The sequence below is a fragment of the Vulpes vulpes genome, chromosome 8, assembly GCF_048418805.1.
Source record: "Vulpes vulpes isolate BD-2025 chromosome 8, VulVul3, whole genome shotgun sequence".
NCBI classification, from domain to species: domain Eukaryota; kingdom Metazoa; phylum Chordata; class Mammalia; order Carnivora; family Canidae; genus Vulpes; species Vulpes vulpes.
Genome location: NC_132787.1, coordinates 5,932,735 through 5,958,213, shown reverse-complemented (window position 1 = coordinate 5,958,213; position 25,479 = coordinate 5,932,735). Strand labels below are relative to the sequence as shown.

The 25,479-nt window shown below is 41.8% G+C and overlaps 3 protein-coding genes across 3 annotated transcripts; all 3 read left to right on the top strand.

Annotated features, from left to right (window-relative positions):
* The first annotated feature begins 1,615 nt into the window (after window positions 1-1,615).
* On the top strand, window positions 1,616-2,545 carry LOC112921237 (olfactory receptor 8S1-like). Its single transcript, XM_026000482.2, has one exon. It carries the CDS (start codon window positions 1,616-1,618, stop codon window positions 2,543-2,545), a length of 930 nt encoding a protein of 309 aa, XP_025856267.2.
* Window positions 2,546-8,089: 5,544 nt separating this feature from the next.
* LOC112921238 (membrane-associated progesterone receptor component 1) lies at window positions 8,090-17,949 on the top strand. The gene is given in 4 exon segments (XM_072767884.1): window positions 8,090-8,141; window positions 17,372-17,527; window positions 17,530-17,792; window positions 17,794-17,949. Coding segments are annotated over 4 exon segments (609 nt in total). The 3' UTR covers window positions 17,932-17,949.
* Window positions 17,950-21,444: 3,495 nt separating this feature from the next.
* Window positions 21,445-24,523, top strand: OR5BS1 (olfactory receptor family 5 subfamily BS member 1). The gene is made up of 2 exons (XM_026000484.2): window positions 21,445-22,214; window positions 24,361-24,523. The coding sequence occupies exons 1-2, from the start codon at window positions 21,445-21,447 to the stop codon at window positions 24,521-24,523; spliced, it is 933 nt and encodes a 310-aa protein (XP_025856269.2).
* Window positions 24,524-25,479: the final 956 nt, after the last annotated feature.

The window sequence follows — 25,479 nt, the reverse complement described above, 5'->3', positions numbered from 1 at the left end:
TTGAGTCTACCAGTATGAGAGCAGAAGAGACAGGATGGAAGCAGAATGAGCTGGTGAGGTCTGTGCAGATGACAACCTTGAAATTCAGCAGCTGTGGCTTCCAATCTTCCTGAGTGGGGGGCCTGGCAATAGGGCAGACAGCCATGTCCACAGTGCTGCCTCCAGGTGCCAGTGCCGTGGGGACTCATGGAGGAAGGGATGAGACTGTGCTGAGTGTGGTCAAGAGGTCTCTGAGATACACAGGAGATGCCTCAATTGGACAGAGATTGGAGAGGTCATCAGAAGCTAATGGGTGGGACAGAGCCCGAGATATGCTGGTTTGTGACTGTGTTTGTCCAGTTGTGGCTCTGTTCTCATGGAGCTCACAATTGGGAGGGGAAAACCCAGATAGATGTCTCCCATGAGCCAGACACAGAATCAGACCATGACATAAGGCACCTGAGAGCCAGTGGTCCCATGATTTGAACAGAGCTGGGAGTTCAAGGAGGGAGAAGTTGGGTCAGGCTATAAGGAATTGAGCAGGGCTATAGGTGACATTGGAAGGCCCATGAGAGTCTGCATCTCTGGAATTAAGAGGAGAACATATAGAGGAGAAGGTGAGCAAAGACAGAAACAAACAGACCTTTCTGGTATCAAAAGCAGCCAAAATGGCCAAAAGTTGAAGGGCAGATGAGGAAGAATTTAAAGGCCCAGGTAAGAAAAGTGTTCCTCATGATGTGGACTAAGCCTAGACATTGGAATGTAATTAGAAAAAATAATGGCATTTATTTCCTCTTTCTTCTACTTGTTGTTATATGACATTGCAAATATTACTTAATATGAGACTTCTCACAGGTTTAATAATTCCCTCTCCAATCTTATAGAACTACTTTGAAACAATTGAGATAGTCATTAAGAAAGTGTATTTAAAAAAATAAAAATAAATAAAAAGAAAGAAAGTGTATTTAATAAAGTCTTATTTTACTTAAATGCTTGTTATGAAGTAGAGAGCAGTGACACATTATGACTTCCATGGCCCCAGGTACTTTTGCCTTCATAGACCCCTTTCCATAAAAAAAATTATAATTTATATTATTGCAGCAGTTTTAAAAATGGATACAATTCAGATTGTATTATATCCACTTTTTCTTCTGATCTTATAAGAAATTTATTATTTTTCATCAGCCATGTAAGATAGGCGCCTACTTTGTCTAATGTATGTCAGCTCTGGTAAGGAGACATTGGATGATTTTTGAACAAAAAATTATCATTCAGAAATTGAAAAGAGAAGGTTTTGAAGATCCCTGCAGATACGTGCTAGAATTTTTAGGTTTTTAAATGCTAGGAAGAATGCAATAGAATGTAATGCAGGGATGTGGAGGTGAACCAGCAAGACTCATTTTTCCAGGTAAATGCCTATGGAAGAAGATTCTCTGAACTATGCAAACACTGTGAACCAGATTGGTAATAACCAAACAAGATAAAAATTCTTCCCGATAGACAGTGAGGGCAGCCTTGAGATGTCCGCACAGAGTGTAGGGAAGCAGGGAAGGATGTATGGTAAGAGGAGTGATGACGTGAAGGAGAGGGATCTCATCACTATTTCTCTATTACTCCAGGGAAACCCCCTCCACAAATGGCCTGGAGGAACCACAGCACCATCACGGAGTTCATTCTCATTGGGCTGTCCGACGACCCCTACATCGAAGCTCTGCTCTTTGTGTTCTTCCTGGGGATCTACCTCCTGACTGTGATGGGGAACCTGATGATGCTGCTGGTGATCAGGGCTGATTCCCGCCTCCACACTCCCATGTACTTCTTCCTGAGTAACCTGTCCTTCCTAGACGTCTGCTTCTCTTCTGTCACTGTGCCCAAGCTACTGAAGGACCTTCTGTCTGAGAAGAGAACCATCTCAGTGGAGGGCTGCCTCACCCAGGTGTTCTTTGTGTTTATCACTGCAGGGACCGAAGCCTTTCTGCTCTCAGTGATGGCCTATGACCGCTATGCTGCCATCTGCCACCCACTGCTCTATAGCCAGGTGATGAGCACCCAGTTCTGTGTGAAGCTGGTGTTGATCTCATGGGGTCTGGCCTGCCTGAATTCGGTTGTGATTGTGCTCTTGGCTATTAACCTGGACTTCTGTGAGGCCCAAACCATACACCATTACATCTGTGAGCTTCCCTCCCTCTTCCCTCTCTCTTGCTCAGATATTTCCATCAATGTTGACATCTTGATCTGCTCCATCTTACTGCATGGGCTTGGGACCTTCCTCCCAATCTTCTTCTCCTATGCCCGTATCGTCTCCACCATCCTGAGCATCAGCTCCACCTCAGGCAGAAGCAAGGCCTTCTCCACCTGCTCCTCCCACCTCATTGCAGTGACCCTCTTCTTTGGCTCAGGTTTGATTCGCTACCTTATGCCCACCTCTGGTTCCTCCCTGGATTTGCTCTCCTCCTTGCAGTACAGTGCAGTCACACCCTTGCTGAATCCCCTCATCTACAGCCTAAAGAATAAAGAGGTGAAGGCAGCTGTGAGAAGGACACTAGGAAAATACCTACACTCTTAGGTAGTTGATGGGGATAGAGTATGTAGCAGATGAGTTTGCTTTGCCAACTGCTTGAACTTAAAGTACAATTCTGGACCGCTAGCTGGAAGAGAGCCCTATACTATCATCTCTCTGGTTATATTGACAATAAAATATAAATTATATCTACTTTAGCTCTGTGGATATAAAGTTCTATGTTTTCTTCTGACGTTTTACACCATCAGCACTATTTCCTTCGTATAGTTCACAGATGTTTTATCTCCTGAATTAATCATACCGTACTTTATCTTGTCATCCTTATTAATTGTGTCTAATTGATCTTCTTCATTAAGGATTTTATTAATTTGATTGTCCTTCATAACATCTGGACATTTTTACTTCTCTTTATCATTCTAAACTAGTCTTAAATTAGTATATATGAAATTCAACTCTAAAAACAAAAGATGTTGACACCACCCATCAAAGATTATAAATTTAGTTTACTTTAATAATCCCTTTTCCCTCTGTCATTTCAACCTCCTTCCCCAGTTGTTTTATTTTGTTTTATTTTTTACATTCTAGGATTCTTCTCCCTGGATATTATCAACACATTATTATCTTTACAGTAGGTGCTGTTGAATCAATTAAATTCTGGATTTCAATCATAGCCTATAGTTTTTTTAGTCTTCATTCTACATCTAAGTTTATTTACTATTCACTGAATTCTCTTTCATAGCACATTCCCCTATATACTTCCTTTTGCACAGCAGAGCATAATGGTTAAGTTCATAGCCTTAGAAGTCTAGTTGTCTGTGTTCATACCATAAGCTTTATGATCCTGTCTAATTGCTAACCTACTCTGTGCCTTAGTTTTCTATATATAAAATTGGGATAACAGTAGTATCTACATTGCATAGTTAGCATGAGGATTAATGAAATGAGAGATTGAGCACTAGAACACTGACACCTTTAAATGTCCTGATCATTATGCATGAGTTCTTCATTCCATTCTGCTTTGATTTTGTTGTAATATGCACTTATCTAGATTTCTTTTAAGAAATAGGTATTACAAAATATTCCAAGACCTTATATACCTGAAAATCTCTTTATATTAGGGGCACCTGGGTGGCTCAGTCGGTTAAGTGTCTGGCTCTTGCTTTCAGCTCAGTTCATGATCTCAGGGTCTTGATATAAAGCTCTGAGTGCTCCACACTCAGTGTGGAGCCTGCATGGGATTCTCTCTCTCCTTCTCTGTCTGCCCCCCTACCCTGCTCAAATACATTCTGTTTCTCTGCCAAAAAAAAAAAAATTATGATTGTCTCTTTATTTTGACTCATACAATGACTACATATGAATGAAAATTTGCCTTGTTACAGAATTTTGGGGTCCCCACTTTTTCCTCTGTACATTTTATACACTGTCATCTGGTATCTAATGTTCATCAGAAATGTAAAGACAGAGTGACATTCTTGCACAAACAAAAGATAGGAAACAAAATAGCATAGAGAGCACAAAAACAGTAGGAAAAACGTTTTTTTGAAGAACATTGCAGAAGACTTCAATAATAAGCACATACTATAACAATAATGGAAATACAAACTCGTCAAATTGAAAGGGAAAGACTTAAAGATTGGATTATAAAAGCCATATGTTATATACAAAACAAAGACTTCAAAAATAAAGACTTTAGGGCAGCCCTGGTGGATCAGCGGTTTAACACCGCCTTTGGCCCAGGGCCTGACCCTGGAGACCCGTGATCGAGTCCCATGTCGGGCTCCATGCATGGAGCCTGCTTCTCCCTCTGCCTGTGTCTCTGCCTCTCTCTCTCTGTGTCTCTCATGAATAAATAAATAAATAATCTTTAAAAGAACTTTTTTAAGGTTGTTAGCAGATTTATTTTTTTTATTTATTTAAGTTTATTTTATTTTTATTTATTTATTTAATAATAAATTTATTTTTTATTGGTGTTCAATTTACCAACATATAGAATAACACCCAGTGCTCATCCCGTCAAGTGCTCCCCTCAGTGCCCGTCACCCATTCACCCCCACCCCCCGCCCTCCTCCCCTTCCTCCACCCCTAGTTCGTTTCCCAGAGTTAAGAGTCTTTATGTTCTGTCTCCCTTTCTGATATTTCCTACCCATTTCTTCTCCCTTCCCTTCTATTCCCTTTCACTATTATTTATATTCTCCAAATGAATGAGAACATATAATGTTTGTCCTTCTCCGACTGACTCATTTCACTCAGCATAATACCCTCCAGTTCCATCCACGTTGAAGCAAATGGTGGGTATTTGTCGTTTCTAATTGCTGAGTAATATTCCATTGTATACATGAACCACATCTTCTTTATCCATTCATCTTTTGATGGACACCGAGGCTCCTTCCACAGTTTGGCTATTGTGGACATTGCTGCTAGAAACATCAGGGTGCAGGTGTCCCGGCGTTTCATTGCATCTGTATCTTTGGGGTAAATCTCCAGCAGTGCAATTGCTGGGTCGTAGGGCAGGTCTATTTTTAACTCTTTGAGGAACCTCCACAGTTTTCCAGAGTGGCTGCACCAGTTCACATTCCCACCAACAGTGCAGGAGGGTTCCCTTTTCTCCACATCCTCTCCAACATTTGTTGTTGCCTGTCTTGTTAATTTTCCCCATTCTCACTGGTGTGAGGTGGTATCTCATTGCGGTTTTGATTTGTATTTCCCTGATGGCAAGTGATGCAGAGCATTTTCTCATGTTCGTATTGGCCATGTCTATGCCTTCCTCTGTGAGATTTCTGTTCATGTCTTTTGCCCATTTCATGATTGGATTGTTTGTTTCTTTGGTGTTGAGTTTAATAAGTTCTTTATAGATCTTGGAAACTAGCCCTATATCTGATACGTCATTTGCAAATATCTTCTCCCATTCTGTAGGTTGTCTTTTAGTTTTGTTGACTGTATCCTTTGCTGTGCAAAAGCTTCTCATCTTGATGAAGTCCCAATAGTTCATTTTTGCTTTTGTTTCTTTTGCCTTCGTGGATGTATCTTGCAAGAAGTTACTGTGGCTGAATTCAAAAAGGGTGTTGCCTGTGTTCTCCTCTAGGATTTTGATGGAATACAGCAATTTGGCAGCATGGCAGGATACAAAATCAATGCCCAGAAGTCAGTGGCATTTCTATACACTAACAATGAGACTTAAGAAAGAGAAATTAAGGAGTCAATCCCATTTACAATTGCACCCAAAAACATAAGATACCTAGGAATAAACCTAACCAAAGAGGTAAAGGATCTATACCTTAAAAACTATAGAACACTTCTGAAAGAAATTGAGGAAGACACAAAGAGATGGAAAAATATGCCATGCTCATGGATTGGAAGAATTAATATTGTGAAAATGTCAATGTTACCCAGGGCAATTTACACGTTTAATGCAATCCCTATCAAAATAACATGGACTTTCTTCAGAGAGTTAGAACAAATTATTTTAAGATTTATGTGGAATCAGAAAAGACCCCGAATAGCCAAGGGAATGTTAAAAAAGAAAACCATAGCTGGGGGCATCATAATGCCAGATTTCAGGTTGTACTACAAAGCTGTGGTCATCAAGACAGTGTGGTACTGGCACAAAAACAGACACATAGATCAATGGAACAGAATAGAGAATCCAGAAGTGCACCCTCAACTTTATGGTCAACTAATATTCGATAAAGGAGGGAAGACTATCCACTGGAAGAAAGACAGTCTCTTCAATAAACGGTGCTGGGAACATTGGGCATCCACATGCAGAAGAATGAAACTAGACCACTCTCTTTCACCATACACAAAGATAAACTCAAAATGGATGAAAGATCTAAATGTGAGACAAGATTCCATCAAAATCCTAATTTATTTTTAGTAAATATTCACCAAAATATATTGTGGATCCAGGAAATATTAAGTACACATTTTGTCAATGACCACACTTTGGCATGCCCATGTGATAAACAGTGCTTGGTTGGTATCTACTATGTAGCATGGATAAGAGACAGATACCATAGCAGAGAACCCAGCTGGAAGACTGGGATCATTAGAAAGGAGAGATAGGGATGAAAAATAAAAAGTATCTCAGCCTTCTAGAAGTTTAGGAATATTCAGCATGTTAAAAAGGAGCTCCCTGATGAGTCCTTGTTGAAATGGCTACTGAGAATTTTAGGTTAAGGAGCTAAGTCCCCCTCCTTGAACACCACTAAGTGGAGGAGAATGTTTGCTAGCTCCTGAGGGAATGTCTGGCCTCACCTTGGATCTTCAAATGGCTGCTACTTTTGTGAAGATGGTTCATGCAGTAGCCACTAGTTTACTAGGCTGGTTTGAGGAAGCAACATGTCACACATGCCCAGTTACATCTGAGCTCCTGGGCCTGGTATGTTTGACATACATGATGATGGTTTTTAATTAAGAGAGAAAGCATGTGCTTCATGGCTTTGTGGAGGGAAAACAAGTGAGCTCCCTCCAGTTCTCTCCCCTTGTTATGAGACAGCCTTTGGCTGTGATGCATATCTTTATTTTATGTTTTTTAAGATTTATTTATTTATTCATGAGAGACATAGAGAGAGAGAGGCAGAGACATAGGCAGAGGGAGAAGCAGTCTCCCTGCAGGGAGCCTGATGTGGGACTTGATCCCAGGACTCCAGGATCACACCCTGAGCCAAAGGCAGGAGCTCAACTGCTGAGCCGCCCAGGCATCCTCATATCTTTATTTTAATGCTGCTGTCATATTGTATCCTTTTCCTACAAATCATAGATTTGTAAGATTTGTCATTTTGGATCCTTGGAGTCTTCTTTATCAATGGAAACATGTTTAACTCTTGCCATTAACACACAAAAAAAAATCTTGCCCTTTTGCAGTTTAATGAGAGATGAATAATAAGTATGGGGTCAGCAGGCAGGCTGGCATGGCTGCCAGGGAAGGTTTCTCATGAGCCATAAGGAGAAAAGATCAATTGGTTATATAGGCCTCTGCAGTGAAGTCTGAATGAGCTATGATTATTTGGCCCTAAATCCATAACCAGGAACATCTGGATGACTTAGTGGTTGAGCGTCTGCCTTGGGCTCAGGGAGAGATCTCAGGTCACAGGATGGAGTCCCACAACCAGTTCTCTGTGGAAATCCTGCTTCTCCCTCTGCCTATGTCTCTGCCTCTCTCTGTGTGTCCCTCATGAATAAATAAATAAAATCTTTTTAAAAAATAAATAAATAATAAAACCCATAACCTCTTTTGAGAAAGAGGAAAATTAGAAGGTATTTGGGTTTGGGGAAATTTTATCTTCTGGAAGAATGCATTATAAGTACTCAAGAACTTGAAGGAACTTCCCACAAGACGTTGGAAGCAAAAGCAATAGGTTTCTCTCTGAGCATTAAGCAGTGACAATGAATTGGACCAGTGATCTGCAAAATGAAGATATGGCACAGTTGACCATTAATATATTCAATATTAATAACATATTAATAACATTGAATATATTCAATATGTTATTATATGCAAAAATGTACAGAGTCGACAGCTGGAACATGTCCCACGGAACTCTATTCCCAAACTCAGACTTCCTGGTTGTCCTGAGCTGAGCTGCCACCATGGGGAAGCTGGGCCAGTGCACTCAGCCCCAGGAGAGTGCTGCTAGGACCAGTGCGTCCAGGCCACTCCCTCCAGGACCTGAAAATGATTGCTTCCAGGAGGAGTAGCATTTAGGTGATAAGCCTATAGGTGAAAGGTTGGCATTACCTCATGCAAATATATTTCTGTCCAACCACCAAACATATAAAGGAGAACTAAAACCAAGATAAATCTTTCTTTTTTTTATTTAAATTCAATTTGTCAATATATAGTATAACACCCGTGCTCATCCCATCAAGTGCCCTCCTTAGGGCCTGCCTATCACCCCGTTACCCTATCCTTCCACCCTCCTCCCCTTCTGCAACCCTTTGTTTGTTTCCCAGGGTCAAGAGTCTCTCATGCTTTGTCTCCCTCTCTAATTTTTTCCCACTCAGTTTCCCATCTTTCCCTTATAGTCTCTTTCACTATTTCTTATATTCCACATGACTGAAACCATATGATGATTGTCCTTCTCCAATTGACTTACTTCACTCAGCATAATACCCTCCAGTTCCATCCAAGTTGAAGCAAATGGTAGATATTCATCCTTTATGATGGTTGAGTAATATTCTAGTGTGTGTGTGTGTGTGTGTGTGTGTGTGTGTGTACACATCTTCTTTATCCATCCATCTGTTAAAGGACATCATGGGTCCTTCCACAGTTTGGCTGTTGTGGACATTGCTGCTATGGACATTGGGGTGCAAATGTCCTGGCGTTTCACTACATCAGTATCTTTGGGGTAGATACCCAGTAGTGCAATTGCTGGGTCATAGGGTAGTTTATTTTTTAACTCTTTGAGAAACCTCCAAACGGTTTTCCAGAGTGGCTGCACCAGTTCACATTCCCACCAACAGTGCAAGAGGGTTCCTCTTTCTCCACATCCTCTCCAACATTTGTTGTTTCCTGCCTTGTTAATTTTCCCCATTCTCACTGGTGTGAGGTGGTATCTCATTGTGGTTTTGATTTGTATTTCCCTGATGGCAAGGGATGTGGAGATTTTTTTCATGTGCTTTTTGGCCATATGTATGTCTTCTTTGGAGAAATGTCTGTTCCTGTCTTCTGCCCATTTCATGATTGGATTTTTTTGTTTCTTGGGTGTTGAGTTTAATAAGTTCTTTATAGATCTTGGATACTAGTCCTTTATCTGAGTGTCAATTGTAAATATTTTCTCCCATTCTGTAGGTTGTCTTAGAGATAAGTCCTTCTATCTTGAGGGTGGGAAAGCATGGAAGCCCAGAGTGCAAGCATACACATGCCTGGAGACCTGGAGGCAGGATGGCAACTTGCAGGCTGCTACAGGCACATGGGCAGTTGGGGGGGGCGGGGAGGCGGGGAGCTCCCTTCTGTCAGGAGACTGTCGCCACTTATGGAACTCAACCAGGCAGACTTTGGCCACAATGAACAAACAAAGCAGTACAAAGAGAGAGGCAAACATCAAGTAGCTAATCAGAAAAACCACAATAAAAAAGTGTGAGGAGGTAATAGACCAAAACAGCCCTCACAGAGGAAAAAAAAATCGGGAGGGTGTGTAAAGAGACTCAAATATGGGAAAATAAAAAGCAAACCTGGAAAAAAAATTTTTAATTTAAAAAAAATTTTAAAAGGCAACCTGGAAACAAGAACTATAATGTTCTTTTTAAAAACTCAGACTTCTGATTTGGGCTCAGAAATGCAGAGGACTGGCCAGCTATCGTTCTTGCTCTTACGATAAGAAAAATGCTGGACAAAGTGAAAGTCAACCACTTATCTTAACCATCAGAGAACTGTATCAGGCAGATGGCCAGATATCTGGAGGTAAGAACGTGGCTGCAGGGGGACACAAAAACCAAGCATTTGCTTACTCAGGACAGAAGCTCCTGGCGCCCTCCAAACTGGGAGGGAGATGAAACTAGAAACGCTGAGGCTCTTGATGTACTGTCAAAGAGAAGAAGCTCCCACCTTCTTGCAGGCTGTTCCCCCAGGAACCCCACCTGGCTCTCACAGGGAGGATGGTGGGGGGACATCAAAGAAAGCTCTCCCATCCCCATCCTCAGGGGCTGGCTGGGGGCAGGGAACAGCAGCCACCATCAGATCTCCCAGGCCCACTGCCCCAGCTCCCTGGTGAAACAAAATCCTGAGCCTGAAGCAGGAAATTCATCGAAGCCCACCAGAGGGGTGAGGGTGCTAGTGCAACCCCCTTCCAGCCAGAGAGAAGGGTTCGAAACCTTACTTGGCCTGTGGAAACTGGTGAAAATGGAAAAGCAAAGGTAATAAACCATCCAAAACAAATCTGAGAAAGAACAAAATGGGATGACTTATATAATCCGATTTCAGGACTTAGTATTTTTTTTTGTATATTTTTTTATTGGAGTTCGATTTGCCAACATATAGTATAACACCCAGGGCTTATCCCATCAAGTGCCCCCCTCAGGACTTACTATAAAGTTACAGTATTCAACACAGTGTTGTATCTGCAAAAGGACAGCAAAGGAATAGACATTGAGAGCAATGAAAGCAGAGAAACCAGACATCGGTCCACACAGATCTAGTGAACTGATTTTTGAAAGGCACAAAGGAAACGCCGTGGAGAAATAAGAGCCTTTTCAACACTGGTTGGCAGAAGCAATTGGACGACATAAGGGCACTTGCTGCAAAGTAAAAATAAAAGGCTAATTCCCCCACTGAAAATAAAAGAAGAGACTTCTCTCCCTCTTCTCTTACCTGAGAAAACATCTAAGTATAAGTTCTTTCTCTGTCATTTTGAAATGTATGTAAATCTTTTTAAAAGTCAAAAAGCCCCTTGGGTGACTGGGTGGCTCAGTCGGTTAAGCATTTGCCTTCAGCACAGGTCATAATCTTGGGGGTCCTGGGACTGAGCCCCACAATGGGCCCTCTGCTGGTGGCAGTGGGAGGGGGGCTGCTTCTCCCTTGCCTCTGTGCTCCTCCTGCTCATATTCTATTTCTCTCTCAAATAAATAAGTAAAACCCTTTAAGAAAATAAAAATGGGGATTCCTGGGTGGCTCAGCGGTTTGTCGCCTGCCTTTGGCCCAGGGCGCGATCCTGGAGTCCCGGGATTGAGTCCTATGTCTGGCTCCCGGCATGGAGCCTGATTCTCCCTCTGCCTGTGTGTCTCTGCCTCTCTCTCTCTCTCTCTCTCTCTCTCTCTCTCTCTCTCTGTCTATCATGAATATAAATAAATATTTTTTAAAATAACAAAAAAATAAAAATGTGGGACACCTAGGTGGCTCAGTGGTTGAGTGTCTGCCTTCAGCTCAGGGTATGATCCTGCCAGGATGGAGTCCCACATGGGGCTCCATGCAGGGAGTCTGCTTCTCCCTCTATGTCTCTGCCTCTGTGTGTGTGTGTGTGTGTGTCATGAATAAATATATAAAATATTTATAAATAAATAAATAAATAAATAAATAAATAAATAAATGCCCCTTGTCAGCTTTACTACCCAGTAATGTCTTTCTCAAGAACCTAAGAACCAGCTCTTCCGAATGTATCAGAGAAGACAGTGCCCCTATCTCCCAGTTTCTGGGGAAGTGTAGGAGCCTAACCCCAGAGGGGCTTCACTCCAAGTTGCAAAACTATCTCCTATTATAATGGTGGGATAAGTTTGATTTCCTTTGGATAAAGCAAGCAGCAAACCCCAACAACCACCTCAACCACCAAGTGAGTCTAGAATAAGCATGTGTGACAAATGGTGCACTCAGGTTCTCTTACTTAAGGACCTTTTATTATTTCTTATGAGAACATGTATACAATGAGCTGTGCCTGCTTGGCTCTTGCTGGTATAAAGCTAGGTAACCTTTGGCCTCCTCCTAACTGCAGTGCAGAGCCCAAGGGAGACAACTTTTATGAATGGTCCAGGTTCTGTATACGATGATGGTCTATTCTCTCTGAATATCACATTTTTATCTGATGATCCATTTAAGCCACCAAAGGTTAACTTCTAAACCAGAATCCATCTCTGTGACATCAACAGTTCAGGAAGCCATCTAATTGAAGACAACCGGAATAACTGCTTGTCTATATTTCAAAGGTCTTGCTATCAATCTGTTCTTTTTTCACAGATTGCAACCCTGCAGATCCTCTGCCTGGAAACATGGCCATTCAGTATTTGACTAACAGGGGAGAACATGAAGGATATCCGGAGAATGGACCCAGTGCTATGCAACATAATTCACATAATTCATATGCGGTGTGCGGGAGCAGGGTGCGTCCTCTCCCTGGGCCAGGCATCTCTATATATAGTACAGAGTTTGTGTGCCTGCTACACTGACTCTACTCTCTGTGTCCTCTAGAGACTAAGAGACATCCCAAAAAGTAAATTCTCTCAAGAGTATAACTTTATAGAGGTGCCTGGGTGGCTCAGTCAACTGCGCATCTGCCTTCGGCTCAGGTCATGATCTCAGGGTCCTGGGATCTAGCCTGGAGTCAGGGTCCCTGCTCAGCATGGAGCCTGCTTCTCCCTCCCCCTCTCCACTTGTGCTCTCTCTCACTCTCTTGCTATCTCTGCCATTGTCTCTGTCTCTGTCTCTCTCTCTCTCTCTCTCAAATGAATAAATAAAAGCTTTTTTTAAAAATGTAGAACTTTATAACTATAAATTAATTATGTCTAAGACATCTGCTTGCAAGTCTTGCTTCTTTGGTATATCAAAATATATTTTGTGATATACTAAAGATCCTGAAGTCTACCAGATATTACAGTGCATTTTAGCCTAATTTATTATCTATATTAAGTTATAAAAGAAACCTTGGATGATTAGGAATTATTTATATTAAACCCAGACCTATTTCTGAATGTGTGGAACTAGATCTTTTTTTTAAGATGATATTTATTTATTTGAGAGAGAGAGAACATGAGCAGGATGAGGGGCAGAGGGAAAAACAGACTCCCCACTGAGCAGAGAACCCAATGCAGGGCTTGATCTCAGAGCTCCAGGATCATGACCTGAGCTGAAGGCAGACACTTAACCAACTGAGCCACTCAGGTTCCCCTAGAACTAAATCTTCAAATGGCTGCTGTGAAAAATATTTTACCTCTTACCTTTGTCAGTTTGTAATAAGAAAACTTCCTTTTACCCTGTGTAGCTAAGAAAACACCTGAGGTATTATCTCAAACACAATGAATATGCCCCTGAATGCAAAGGAAAGAAAAGAGGGTTATTGCAACCTTAGTTTTGGTGATGGGACATTGGAGACAATTTGGGTAGGTCAGGAAATCTATTTTAGAAAGATAAAAGCTAAGCTGTTATAGAAAAGATCCCCAAATACAGTGCCTCAAACAAAAGATTACTTTTCTTTTAAGTTCAGAGATGCATATGGGTGGTCCCAACTGAAAAGCCCAAGTTCCTTCTATATTGTTGCTTTGTTATCTTCTATGAACTTAGTCACCATTCAATCCTCATCCATTACAAAGACTGATCATCTGGAGCACCTAGATGCCTCAGTCAGTTAAGCTCCCAACTCTTGGTTTCAGCTCACCTTATGACCTCAGGGTTGTGAGAGCAAGTCCTGCATGGGGCTCTGTGCTCATCACAGAGTCAGCTTGGGATTCTCTCCCTGTCTTTCTGTTCCTCCCCCAATTCACACTCATGGGCACACACACTCTCTAAAAATAAATAAAATCTTAAAAAAAAATAGACTTGGCTTCTTAGGGGAATTCCATCAAATGTTTAAAGAAGAAATAACACCTATTCTACTAAAGCTGTTCCAAATGATAGAAAGGGAGGGAATACTTCCAAACTCGTTTTATGAGGCCAGCATCACCTTAATTCCAAAACCAGACAAAGGCCACATCAACAAGGAGAATTAAGACCAATATCCCTGATGAACACAGATGCAAAAATCCTCACCAAGATACTAGCCAATTGGATCCAACAGCACATTCAGATTATTCACCATGACCAAGTAGGATTTATCCCCGGGATGCAAGGCTGGTTCAACACTCGTAAAACAATCAACATGATAGATCACATCAACAAGAGAAAAAACAAGAACCATATGATCCTCTTGATAGATGCAGAGAAAGCATTTGACAAAATGCAGCATCCATTCCTGATCAAAACACTTCAGAGTGTAGGGATAGAGGGAACATTCCTCAGCATCGTAAAATCCATCTACGAAAAGCCCACAGCAAATGTCATTCTCAATGTGGAAACACTGGGAGACTTTCCTCTAAGATCAGGAACACAACAGGGATGACCACTCTCACCAGTGCTATTCAACATAGGACTAGAAGTCCTAGCCTCAGTAATCAGACAACAAAAAGAAATAAACAACATTCAAATTGGCAAAGAAAAAGTCAAGCTCTCCCTCTTCACAGATGACATGATATTGTACATAGAAAACCCAAAAGACTCCACCCCAAGATTGCCAGAACTCATACAGCAATTCAGCAATGTGGCAGGATACAAAATCAATGCCCAGAAATCAGTGGCATTTCTATACACTAACAATGAGACTTAAGAAAGAGAAATTAAGGAGTCAATCCCATTTACAATTGCACCCAAAAACATAAGATACCTAGGAATAAACCTAACCAAAGAGGTAAAGGATCTATACCCTAAAAACTACAGAACACTTCTGAAAGAAATTGAGGAAGACACAAAGAGATGGAAAAATATGCCATGCTCATGGATTGGAAGAATTAATATTGCAAAAATGTCTATGCTACCCAGGGCAATTTACACATTCAATGCAATCCCTATCAAAATACTATGGACTTTCTTCAGAGAGTTGGAACAAATAATCTTAAGATTTTTGTGGAATCAGAAAAGACCCCAAGTAGTCAGAGGATTGTTGAAAAAGAAAACCAGAGCCGGGGGCATCACAATGCTGGATTTCAGATTGTACTACAAAGCTGTGATCATCAAGACAGTGTGGTACTGGCACAAAAACAGACACTTAGATCAATGGAACAGAATAGAGAATCCAGAAATGGGCCCTCAACTCTATGGTCAACTAATATTCGATAAAGGAGGAAAGACTATCCACTGGAAAAAAGCACAGTCTCTTCAATAAATGGTGCTGGGAACATTGGACATCCACATGCAGAAGAATGAAACTAGACCATTCTCTTACATCATACACAAAGATAAACTCAAAATGGATGAAAGATCTAAATGTGAGACAAGAATCCATCAAAATTCTAGAGAGAACACAGGCAACACCCTTTCTGAACTTGGCCACAGCAACTTCTTGCAAGATACATCTATGAAGGCAAGGGAAACAAGAGCAAAAATGAATTATTGGGGCTTCATCAAGATAAGAAGCTTCTGCACAGCCAAAGAAACAGTCAACAAAACTAAAAGACACCTACAGAATGGGAAAAGATATTTGCAAACAACGTATCAGATAAAGGGCTAGTATCTGATCTATAAAGAGCTTATTAAACTCAACACCCAAGAAACAAAAAATCCAATCATGAAATGGGCAGAAGACATGAACAGAAATTTCACCAAAGAAGATCTACACATGGCCAACAAGCAGATGAGAAAATGCTCTGCATCATTTGCCATCAGGGAAATACAAATCAAAATGAGATACCACCTCACACCAGTGAAAATGGGGGAAATTAACAAGACAGGAAACCACAAATGTTGACGAGGATGTGGAGAAAGGGGAACCATCTTGCACTGTTGGTGGGAATGTGAACTGGTGCAGCCACTCTGGAAAACTGTGTGGAGGTTCCTCAAAAAGTTAAAAATAGAGCTACCCTGTGACCCAGCAATTACACTACTAGGTATTTACATCAAAGATACAGATGCAGTGAAACACTGGAACACCTGCACCCAGTGTTTCTAGCAGCAATGTCCACAACAGCCAAACTGTGAAAGGAGCCTCGATGTCCATCGACAGATGAATGAATAAGGAAGATGTGGTCTACATACACAATGGAATATTACTCAGCCATCAGAAAGGACGAATATCTACCATTTGCTTCAATATGGATGGAACTGGAGAGTATTATGCTGAGTGAAGTAAGTCAATTGGAGAAGGACAAACATCATATTGTTTCACTCAAATGGGGAATATAAAAATAGTGAAAGGGATTAAAGGGGAAAGGAGGGAAAATGAGTGGGAAAAATTAGGGAGACAAAACATGAGCACTCTGGGAATTGAACAAGGGGTAGTAGAAGTGGAGGCAGGTGGGGGGATGGGGTGACTGGGTGACAGGCACTGAGGAGGGCGTTTGACAGATGAGCACTGGGTGTTATACTGTATGTTGGCAAATCGAACTTCAATAAATAAATAAATAAATATATTTATATTTATATGTATATTTATATATATAAAATAGACTGATCATTCTTCCTCGGTACTGCCCTTCCCTTCTACCTTTCAGTAACAGAACTTTCCTGTGTTTCAGACACATGTCTGCTCATGGAATGCAGCGACCACATTTTTCCAGTTCCATGTGGTCAAAGCTGGGTACTGGTCAAAGAGCTCATATTTGTTGAAGCTCAATGATGGATACAGAAGAGTCAATACACTACTCTTTCTACTTCTGTATATGTTTAAACATGTTCACAATAAAAAGTTTTTTTTTATTTTTATTTTTTTTTTATTTTTATTTTTTAAATTAATTTTTATTGGTGTTCCATTTACCAACATACAGAAAAACAGCCAGTGCTCATCCCGTCAAGTGTCCACCTCAGTGCCCGTCACCCATTCCCCTCCAACACCCGCCCTCCTCCCCCTTCCACCACCCCTAGTTCGTTTCCCCGAGTTAGGAGTCTTTATGTTCTGTCTCCCTTCCTGATATTTCCCAACATTTCTTCTCCCTTCCTTTATATTCCCTTTCACTATTATTTATATTCCCCAAATGAATGAGAACATACACTGCTTGTCCTTCTCCGATTGACTTATTTCACTTTTTGCCGCGATTAAAAATTTGTTTTGAACTTTTTAATCAATTTGGATTTTATTTAATTGCAATAAATAAAATAATTCATTTGGGGTGGGTGACATGTTAGATGTTTATTTTCTTCTTTCATAATTGAAATATCTTTGATATCTTTTTTTTTCTTAGAAAGAGTGAGCAGTTGTTGGGGGGAGCGTGTTGAGGACTGTCAGAGGGAGAAGAAGAGAGAGAGAATCCTAAGTGGACTCCATACTGAGCAAGGAACCCGACCCAGGGCTCAATCCCATGACCCTGAGATCATGACCTCAGCAGAAATCAAGAGTTGGATGCTTAACCAACTAGCTCGCTGAGAGGGAGGAGAAAGCAGCCAGCTCCTCAGCCCTCCCTAGCCCGGCCCAACCTTTGCGCCAGCGATCCTGGCTGCAGAGGATGTGGCGGCGACCGGCGCCGACCCTAGCGAGCTGGAGGGTGGCGGACTGCTGCACGAGATTTTCACGTCGCCGCTCAACCTGCTGCTGCTCGGCCTCTGCATCTTCCTGCTGTACAAGATCGTGCACGGGGACCAGCCGCCCCCCTGCCCCGCCTTAAGCAGCCTGACTTCACCCCAGTCGAGCTGCGGCGCTTCGACGGCGTCCAGGACCCGCGCATACTCATGGCCATCAACTGCAAGGTGTTCGACGTGACCAAAGGCCGCAAGTTCTACGGGCCCGAGGGGCCATACGGGGTCTTTGCTGGAAGAGATGCACCCCGGGGCCTTGCCACATTTTGCCTGAATAAGGAAGCACTGAAGGACGAGTACGATGACCTTTCTGACCTCACCCCTGTCCAGCAGGGAGACCCCGAGTGACTGGGACTCTCAGTTCACTTTCAAGTATCGTCATGTGGGCAAACTGCTGAAGGAGGGGGAGGAGCCCACTGCGTACTCTGATGAGGAAGAAGCAAAAGATGAGAATGCTCGGAAAAATGATTAAAGCACCCAGTGGAAGCATGTCTATTTTTTGTATTTTGCAGAATCATTTGTAACATTCCAGTCTGTCTTTAAAACATGGTGATTTCGGGATCCCTGGGTGGCGCAGTGATTTGGCGCCTGCCTTTGGCCCAGGGCGCGATCCTGGAGACCTGGGATCGAGTCCCACGTCGGGCTCCCGGTGCATGGAGCCTGCTTCTCCCTCTGACTGTGTCTCTGCCTCTCTCTCTCTCTCTGTGTGACTATACTATCATAAATAAAAATAAAAAATAAAACATGGTGATTTCGATATTTAGAGAAGTTTCGAACTTGCTGTACGTTTTTGTAATTAACATCACTAGTGACACTGATACAATTAACCTCTGTCTCCAAGTGCATGACGTGTTTGTGTGTCACAGACCCAGACTGTGAACTGCAGTGCCGTAATCCAAATGTTGGCACTCTCTTCTTCTGTCTGTAGTTAGTGCAGGCTGCCTTTAAATTCATTTTTCCTGAGAGAGACAGGTAAGACTTGGGTATTTCCCCCAAACAGGTAAAAATGTTAAATGGGAAAAGTCCTTCTAGTCCCAAGAAAAAAGGATCACCTTCTGGTCCTGATGTCCTCAAGAGTGCAAAGCCCTTCTTCCTCAATTGACTTAACTGCATGATTTCTGTTTTATCTACCTCTAAAGCAAATCTGCAGTGTTCCAAAGCCTGCCTTGGTATTGACTAAAGAGAACTGCCCAGGAAAAAAGAAAGAAAGAAATCTTAACGCTGGGCTTGGTTGGGAAAAATACATTCACTGTGCTTCTAGACTGCATCATTCTTTTTGTCCTCCTCTGGACACTTAGAAGCCCCCGCTAACACAGCAATGTATAATAAGGCTCTAAAGACACCATCTGAATGTTCAAAAGAAAGCTTCGGAAGAAATCTACTGGCTTCCGGATAAACCTAAATATACAAAGAAAATGTAGAACTATTTCCCCAATCCCCATGTTCACAGTGGGACAGTGGTGATTTCGCACAGTTTTTGCCGTGAGAGGGATTATGGTGAACAGAAGCAGGCATTTGCCCTTTGGAGAGCCTACACACACACCACACAACACACACCCCTGAGGAATGAAGAAAGTACACATTACTAGCCAAATGGTTTTTAAAGTATATTTCTTAAGGTAACAGTTATTGTTACAAAACCATAGCCACTGCAAGAGTAGTAGGGCAAGCGTCAAGGTCTTTGATATTGGTCTTTTGGTTAACAATAAACTTAGCTTAAGTAGACTGTACAGTTGTATGAATTTGTAAAAAGTATTATATGAACAACTAGTGAGGTTTCAAACTCTTGTAACTGTAGTTGAATAGTTCTTGTATTTTCTTGTGAACCGTGTTTAATGGTTTTACCTCAAATCAGAAAACAAAATGAAGTGCTTTGGTCAGTTAATAAAATGGTTTTACCCAGTTAAAAAAAAAAAACTGAGCCACCCAGGCACCCTAATATCTTTTTTCATTTTTAAAGTATCTTCAGTATCTTTTTAATTTTCTATATTTTATCACTATGTTATTTTCATAATCATAAATATGATTTAAAACATAACAAAATGATGGACAGCCCTGGTGTCCAGCGGTTTAGTGCTGCCTTCAGCCCAGGGCATGATCCTGGAGACACGGGATCGAGTCCCAGGTCGGGCTCCCTGCATGGAGCCTGCTTCTCCCTCTGCCTGTGTCTCTGCCTCTCTCTCTCTCTGTGCCTCTCATGAATAAATAAATAAAATCTTTTTTTAAAAAAAAAGCATAACAAAATGAGAAGGAAGGGAAAGATGAAGGGAGAGAAAGAGGAAGGAAATTCCAGGTTTTTGTACCAGAAATCTTTAGAACTCTATATTTTTATCTTTAGACATTATTGGCCACCCTAGTTCCCCGCCCCCCCCCCCCCTTGTATGATGCAACCCACTGAAACAAGAGTGATTCTGGGAAGGAATAGTTGGCCCTTGGAGACCTCATTCACATTCAGGGCAGGCCTCCTGCTTAAGGACCTCTCCAGGGAGCTCCTTCACTCTCCAAGGTCTAGAACTGAGATCAAGTCCCTCTGGCCATTGTTATATGGGAGGCAGAGTCAAGAAGTCTTCCCCTTAGACAGAAAGACTATAGGGACGTTTCCTTGCTAAGAAGTTCCACCCCTGAATCTTCTAAAGGAAGGACAAAGTTGAGGGTAGCCCACAGAAGCCCCAGCCACATCTGGGATTTTTGGTCCAGGGTTGGAAAGACTGTCATTTGGTTATCATCCACTGAGATCATCTCTTGTTGGCCTAGGATGCACATGTGAAGACAAATCTTCTCATTCATATCCATCTTCTCCCGTAACTGCCTACTCTGGGAATCCATGAGTGCACAAGCCATCAATAGAGATCAGAATCTCACTTATCTACTGAGTTACCCATCAAAGAGAAAGGTGACAATTTTACCTTGCTCTGATCTAGGCTAAAACCTATAACTCTACATTTTACCAAGTGTTCTTGGTGTTTTTTTCTCTCTTTTCTCTCTTCTCTCTTCTCTCTCTCTCTCTCTCTCTCTCTCTCTCTCTCTCAATCTCTCTTTTACCATCCCTGTGATGCACAGAAAATGGTCCAGATTTGAGTTGACTTTATCCAAATCCTCTGGTACCAACTCAGAGGATAGCACAGTCTTCATGGACTTTCATGTAAAGTTCTGAGATTACAGAACAGAAGAGTTCTGTATAGTGTAGATTCACAGAAACCCGGGAATGGGAAGACCTTGGAGTAGCCGATGGGCACAACCCTCACCTCCATTTTGAGGGCTTCCTCCTTCCTGGCTTCCATGAAATTATCACACTCACGTACCACTTCTGCTTGGGTTGACACAAAAGGGGAGAAAGTATTTCTATTTAGTACCAGTGAAACCCAAATTAAATTGTCCCTTAATCTTTAGAATTTTTTTTTTAATCTTTAGAATTTCTAAGCTGGAATGGACTTTAGAACCATCTAGTTTTCCCAGATTTTTTTAAATGAGAAACTCAAGGGACTTACTCTTGAACTTACTGTAGCAGAGAAATGACTTGCACCATCATTAGGTGCACAGTACCTCTATCAATCAATCATTCATCATGGTCTGTCAGCCAAACAGTTAAAATGTCATCACCTATTCACTGTGCCAGTCAGCCCTCCTGTGGTTTGAGCTCAGTTTCTTTTGGAACTGGAGAACAGTACTTCTCAGTGCTCTGGAATCTGTTCCCAAATGCTTTTCTTTCCTTCTCCAGTCTGGATAATCCCTATTCTCTTCTCTTTCCTTTCCAGGTCTGCTTGCCTACATTCTTCTTTCCCACTTTCTCCACCTTGGCCAATAGCTTCTTTCCCTGAACCAGGAAGGACTAATGAGGTCTGACGTGGCAGGGGTGTTCCTGCTACACAATCTGTCCTGGATCAGCCATGAAGTTTTACTTCCAATGCTTCATCCCCAAGACTGATAACTCATTAGATCATTCTTTTCCATTCTTGTCCTTCTGAAAGGAGAACTGAAGTGCACCATGGAAGCTGGCAACATAACCACAGTCACATTTGTCCTCCTAGGACTATCCAGCAATCCTCAGATCCAGGCTCTGCTCTTTGTGCTCTTCCTGGGGATTTACCTCCTGACCATTCTGGGGAACCTGGCGATGCTGCTGGTCACCAGGGCTGATTCTCACCTCCACACACCCATGTACTTCTTCCTGAGTCACCTCTCCTTCTTGGATGCTTTCTATTCCTCAGTCATTGTGCCTAAATTGCTAGAGAACCTCCTTTCCAAGTGGAAGACTGTTTCCTCTGTTGAATGTTTCACCCAGATCTCCTTGGTCATATTTTCTGGGGCCACTGAAACTTGCCTCCTTTCAGTCATGGCCTATGACCGGTTCCAGGCTGTGTGCCACCCACTGTTGTATGTGGTGGCTATGAACAAGAAGCTATGTACTGGCCTGGTGGTAGCATCCTGGGTCATAGGAGTAGGGACTAGCCTGGTTAACAGCATCCTTCTGGCTCAGCAGAACTTCTGTGGGCCCAATCTTGTCCGTAGTTTTGCCTGTGAGCTTCCCCCAGTGCTCCTGTTGACCTGTTCTGATCCCTATGTTAGTGTTGCCTCCAACCTGACCACCATGGCAGTCCTGGGCCTTGGTACCTTTGTCCTATTGCTGGGCTCCTACACTCGTATCATCATGACAGCCCTAGGAATCAACTCTGCCACCGGTCGGAGAAAGATCTTTTCCACCTGCTCTTCTCATCTTCTTGTGATCACCAACTTTTATGGTTCAGGAGTTATCAGGTATGTCATACTATAACCTCCCAAATGTCAATGTAGGATATGCCTTGCCCAAAAGTGTCCTGGTCTGTAGAACAGAGCATTGAAAAATAGCAGGAAAATGACTGGATTGGAATTCAGAAGGCCTGAGTTCTAGTTCTGGCTCTGCTGTAGACGAGCTGTGTGAATTATAAAAAATCTATTTTCTTTCTCAGGTCTCAATTGTCTAACTCTGAAAGATGAGCTTGTAAAAGGACTACAGACATTCTTCCTTTTGTTAACTTATGATTAATAGGAAAAGGAAATCAGAAAGCCCTTGTAGATTTTTATTCAGTGCTAGACAAAACAATAAAACATATCATTCTTGAAACAGATGATATCTTTTTTCCTACTGGAAGATGATGTCTCTGAAGCTTATTTGTGCTATAAGTATTTATTAGACACCTTCTATACACCAGCCATTTTACGTGGTCAAGCTCAATTTTAATATGTAGCACACCATAAGAGAAATATTATTAATCTCACTTTCAGGTAAGGAACCTAAGTTTCAAGAGTACCAAGTAATTTCTCAAAGTCCCCAGAGCAAGTTAGATATTGAGCCATAATATAAGTGACTCCAAATCTTGTGCTCTTTCCTACCACGCTTGTCTCAAACATAAACAGCTCTAGCTGACAAGTCCTCACTTACTAGGAGCAGAATAATTAATGGCCCATGATGTCTACTGGTGAACTGGAGATGGATTTATACAAATTGCTCCATACTTTTCTCACTTGCCTGTTACTTAGAGAGAAGGAAGGAGAAGAAAAAGATGATAAGGAATAGTCCAGAAGAGCTCATTTGAGGCTGTGGACAAATCTCTTTATCTTCTCTGTATCCTATTCTTCATATGCCATAAGGAGACTATAAGATTGCTCCTACCTAATATTTCCACAGAAATATTAGGAGGGATAAATTGGATGAAGAAAAATGACAGTAAAATGAATATCTTTTTAAATCAAGCACACCAAAACCTACAAATAGGGATCCCTGGGTGGCACAGTGGTTTGGCGCTTGCCTTTGGCCCAGGGCGCGATCCTGGAGACCCGGGATCGAATCCCACATCAGGCTCCCGGAGCATGGAGCCTGTTTCTCCCTCTGCCTATGTCTCTGCCTCTCTCTCTGTCTCTCTGTGACTATCATAAATAAATAAAAATAAAAATTAAAAATTAAAAAAAAACCTACAAATAACATTCCAATGATGATGGCACTGTTGAAATAAATAAATAAATAAATAAATAAATAAATAAATAAATAACGCTTCTTTGGGAAATACTCCCAGTGATCCTCAACAAAATGAACCTCAAGGGAGACAGAACATGAGAGACTCCTAACTCTGGGAAACGAACAAGGGGTGGTAGAAAGGGAGGTGGGTGGGGGGTGGGGGTGACTGGGTGATGGGGACTGAGGGGGGCACTTGATGGGATGAGCACTGGGTGTTATTCTATATATTGGCAAATTGAACACCAATAAAAAATAAATTTTAAAAAATGATCCTCAATATTTAACCTTATTATTTTTGATTCGTATCTTGTGCTTAACACATTTTTATCTTCTACTTTATTTACCAAGCTTGGCTTCTTTTCTAAACCAAAGAAAAAGGCACCTAAAAGGACGAATGTTTGTTCCACTAGCATTATATAAAATGATGTGCCGTGACTGAGGGTAATTCCCAGAGCCATAAATGTTGGGAACAATGATAGCATTATTAGAATAACCATACACTTTTGTAAGAAGCAATCCTCACAAGATGAGAACATATAGTTGTATATACAAGGAGAAGAAGGGGAAAAATCCTCACACCTTTATCATAACTATTAAGAATATATGCTTTGAAGACTTTGAAGTACTACAGAAACACATGACATTGTTAGTTTTATTCTAACCTTCAGCACTTTCCTTTTCCTTGGGGCAGCTCTTACAAGATAACACATGTTTGGAGGCATTGAAGGTAGAAATGACTCAGCTCTCCCTAATCACACAATCATATCTAGATGCTGTTACCACCATTAGTCCATTCAGCTCTGAGGACCCTCTTTGCAGAGTCTCTGGGATGGGATAGACCATGGCTGCCAACAGTATTGTGACCATTGTTCTGGTCTCAGTTTACTCCTTTGTGTTATTCCCTCCAAGGTACATGACCCCAGCATCCGGCTCAGTCCTGGAACAAGTACTCTCCATGCAGTACAGTGTGGTGACCCCACTGCTAAACCCTCTCATCTACAGTCTGAAGAACCAGGAAGTGAAGGCAGCTCTCAGGAGGGTGCTGGCCAGGAAGCCCAGGCTTACCTTGTAACCTAGCTCCACTGCATCCTCTCGTAACAGGAGAAAGAGTTGTGCAACAGAAGAGGAAGCAGGAAGAGCTATTACCAGCTATCTCCGCATTCTTCCTTTTGCAAAAGAGAAACATTAGTTCCTCTGACCCCAAAATCCTCCCCTAATGAAGCAAGATGGGGATACCTCCATGGAGCATCTGATATCTATACACAGGAGGCCCAGTTACCACTCAAGAAAATTCTCACAAAAAAACCTATGAAGGATCCAAAAAAAAAAAAACTAAAAAAGAACTATTACATGATCCAGTATTCCCAATTTGGGGTACTTATCCAAAGGAAATTATATGTAGATGTCAGAGGAAAGTAGCATGGAGGAGAAATTGGGATAGAAAGAGAGAAAGAGGGACACCTGGGTGGCTCAGTGGTTGAGTGTCTGCCTTCAGCTCAGGGCATGATCCCAGTCCCGGGATCGAGTTCCGGGAACAAGTCCCAGGATTGAGGCCAGGGATCGAGGCCCTCATCAAGGCCCATATCAATGCCCACATCAGGTTCCCGGCTGGGAGCCTGCTTCCCTCTCTGCCTATGTCTCTGCCTCTCTCTCTCTCATGAATAAATAAAATCTTTTTTAAAAAAAAGTCTGTTTCTTGGTTTGCCTCTCTTTTTTTACCATATGTTCATCTTTCCCATATGTTCATATATTTTGTTTCTTAAATTCCATATATGAGAGAAATCATATGGTATTTGTCTTTCTCTGACTGAATTATTTCACTCAGCATAATACCCTAGCTCCATCCATGTCATTGCAAATGGCAAGATTTCTTTTTTGTGGCTGAGTAATATTCCATTATGTGTGTGTATATACATCTTCTTTATCCATTCACCAGTCAAAGGGCATTTGAGCTCTTTCCATAATTTGGTTATTGTTGATAATGCTGCTATAACCTAGGGGTGCATATATCCCTTCAAATCAGTTTTT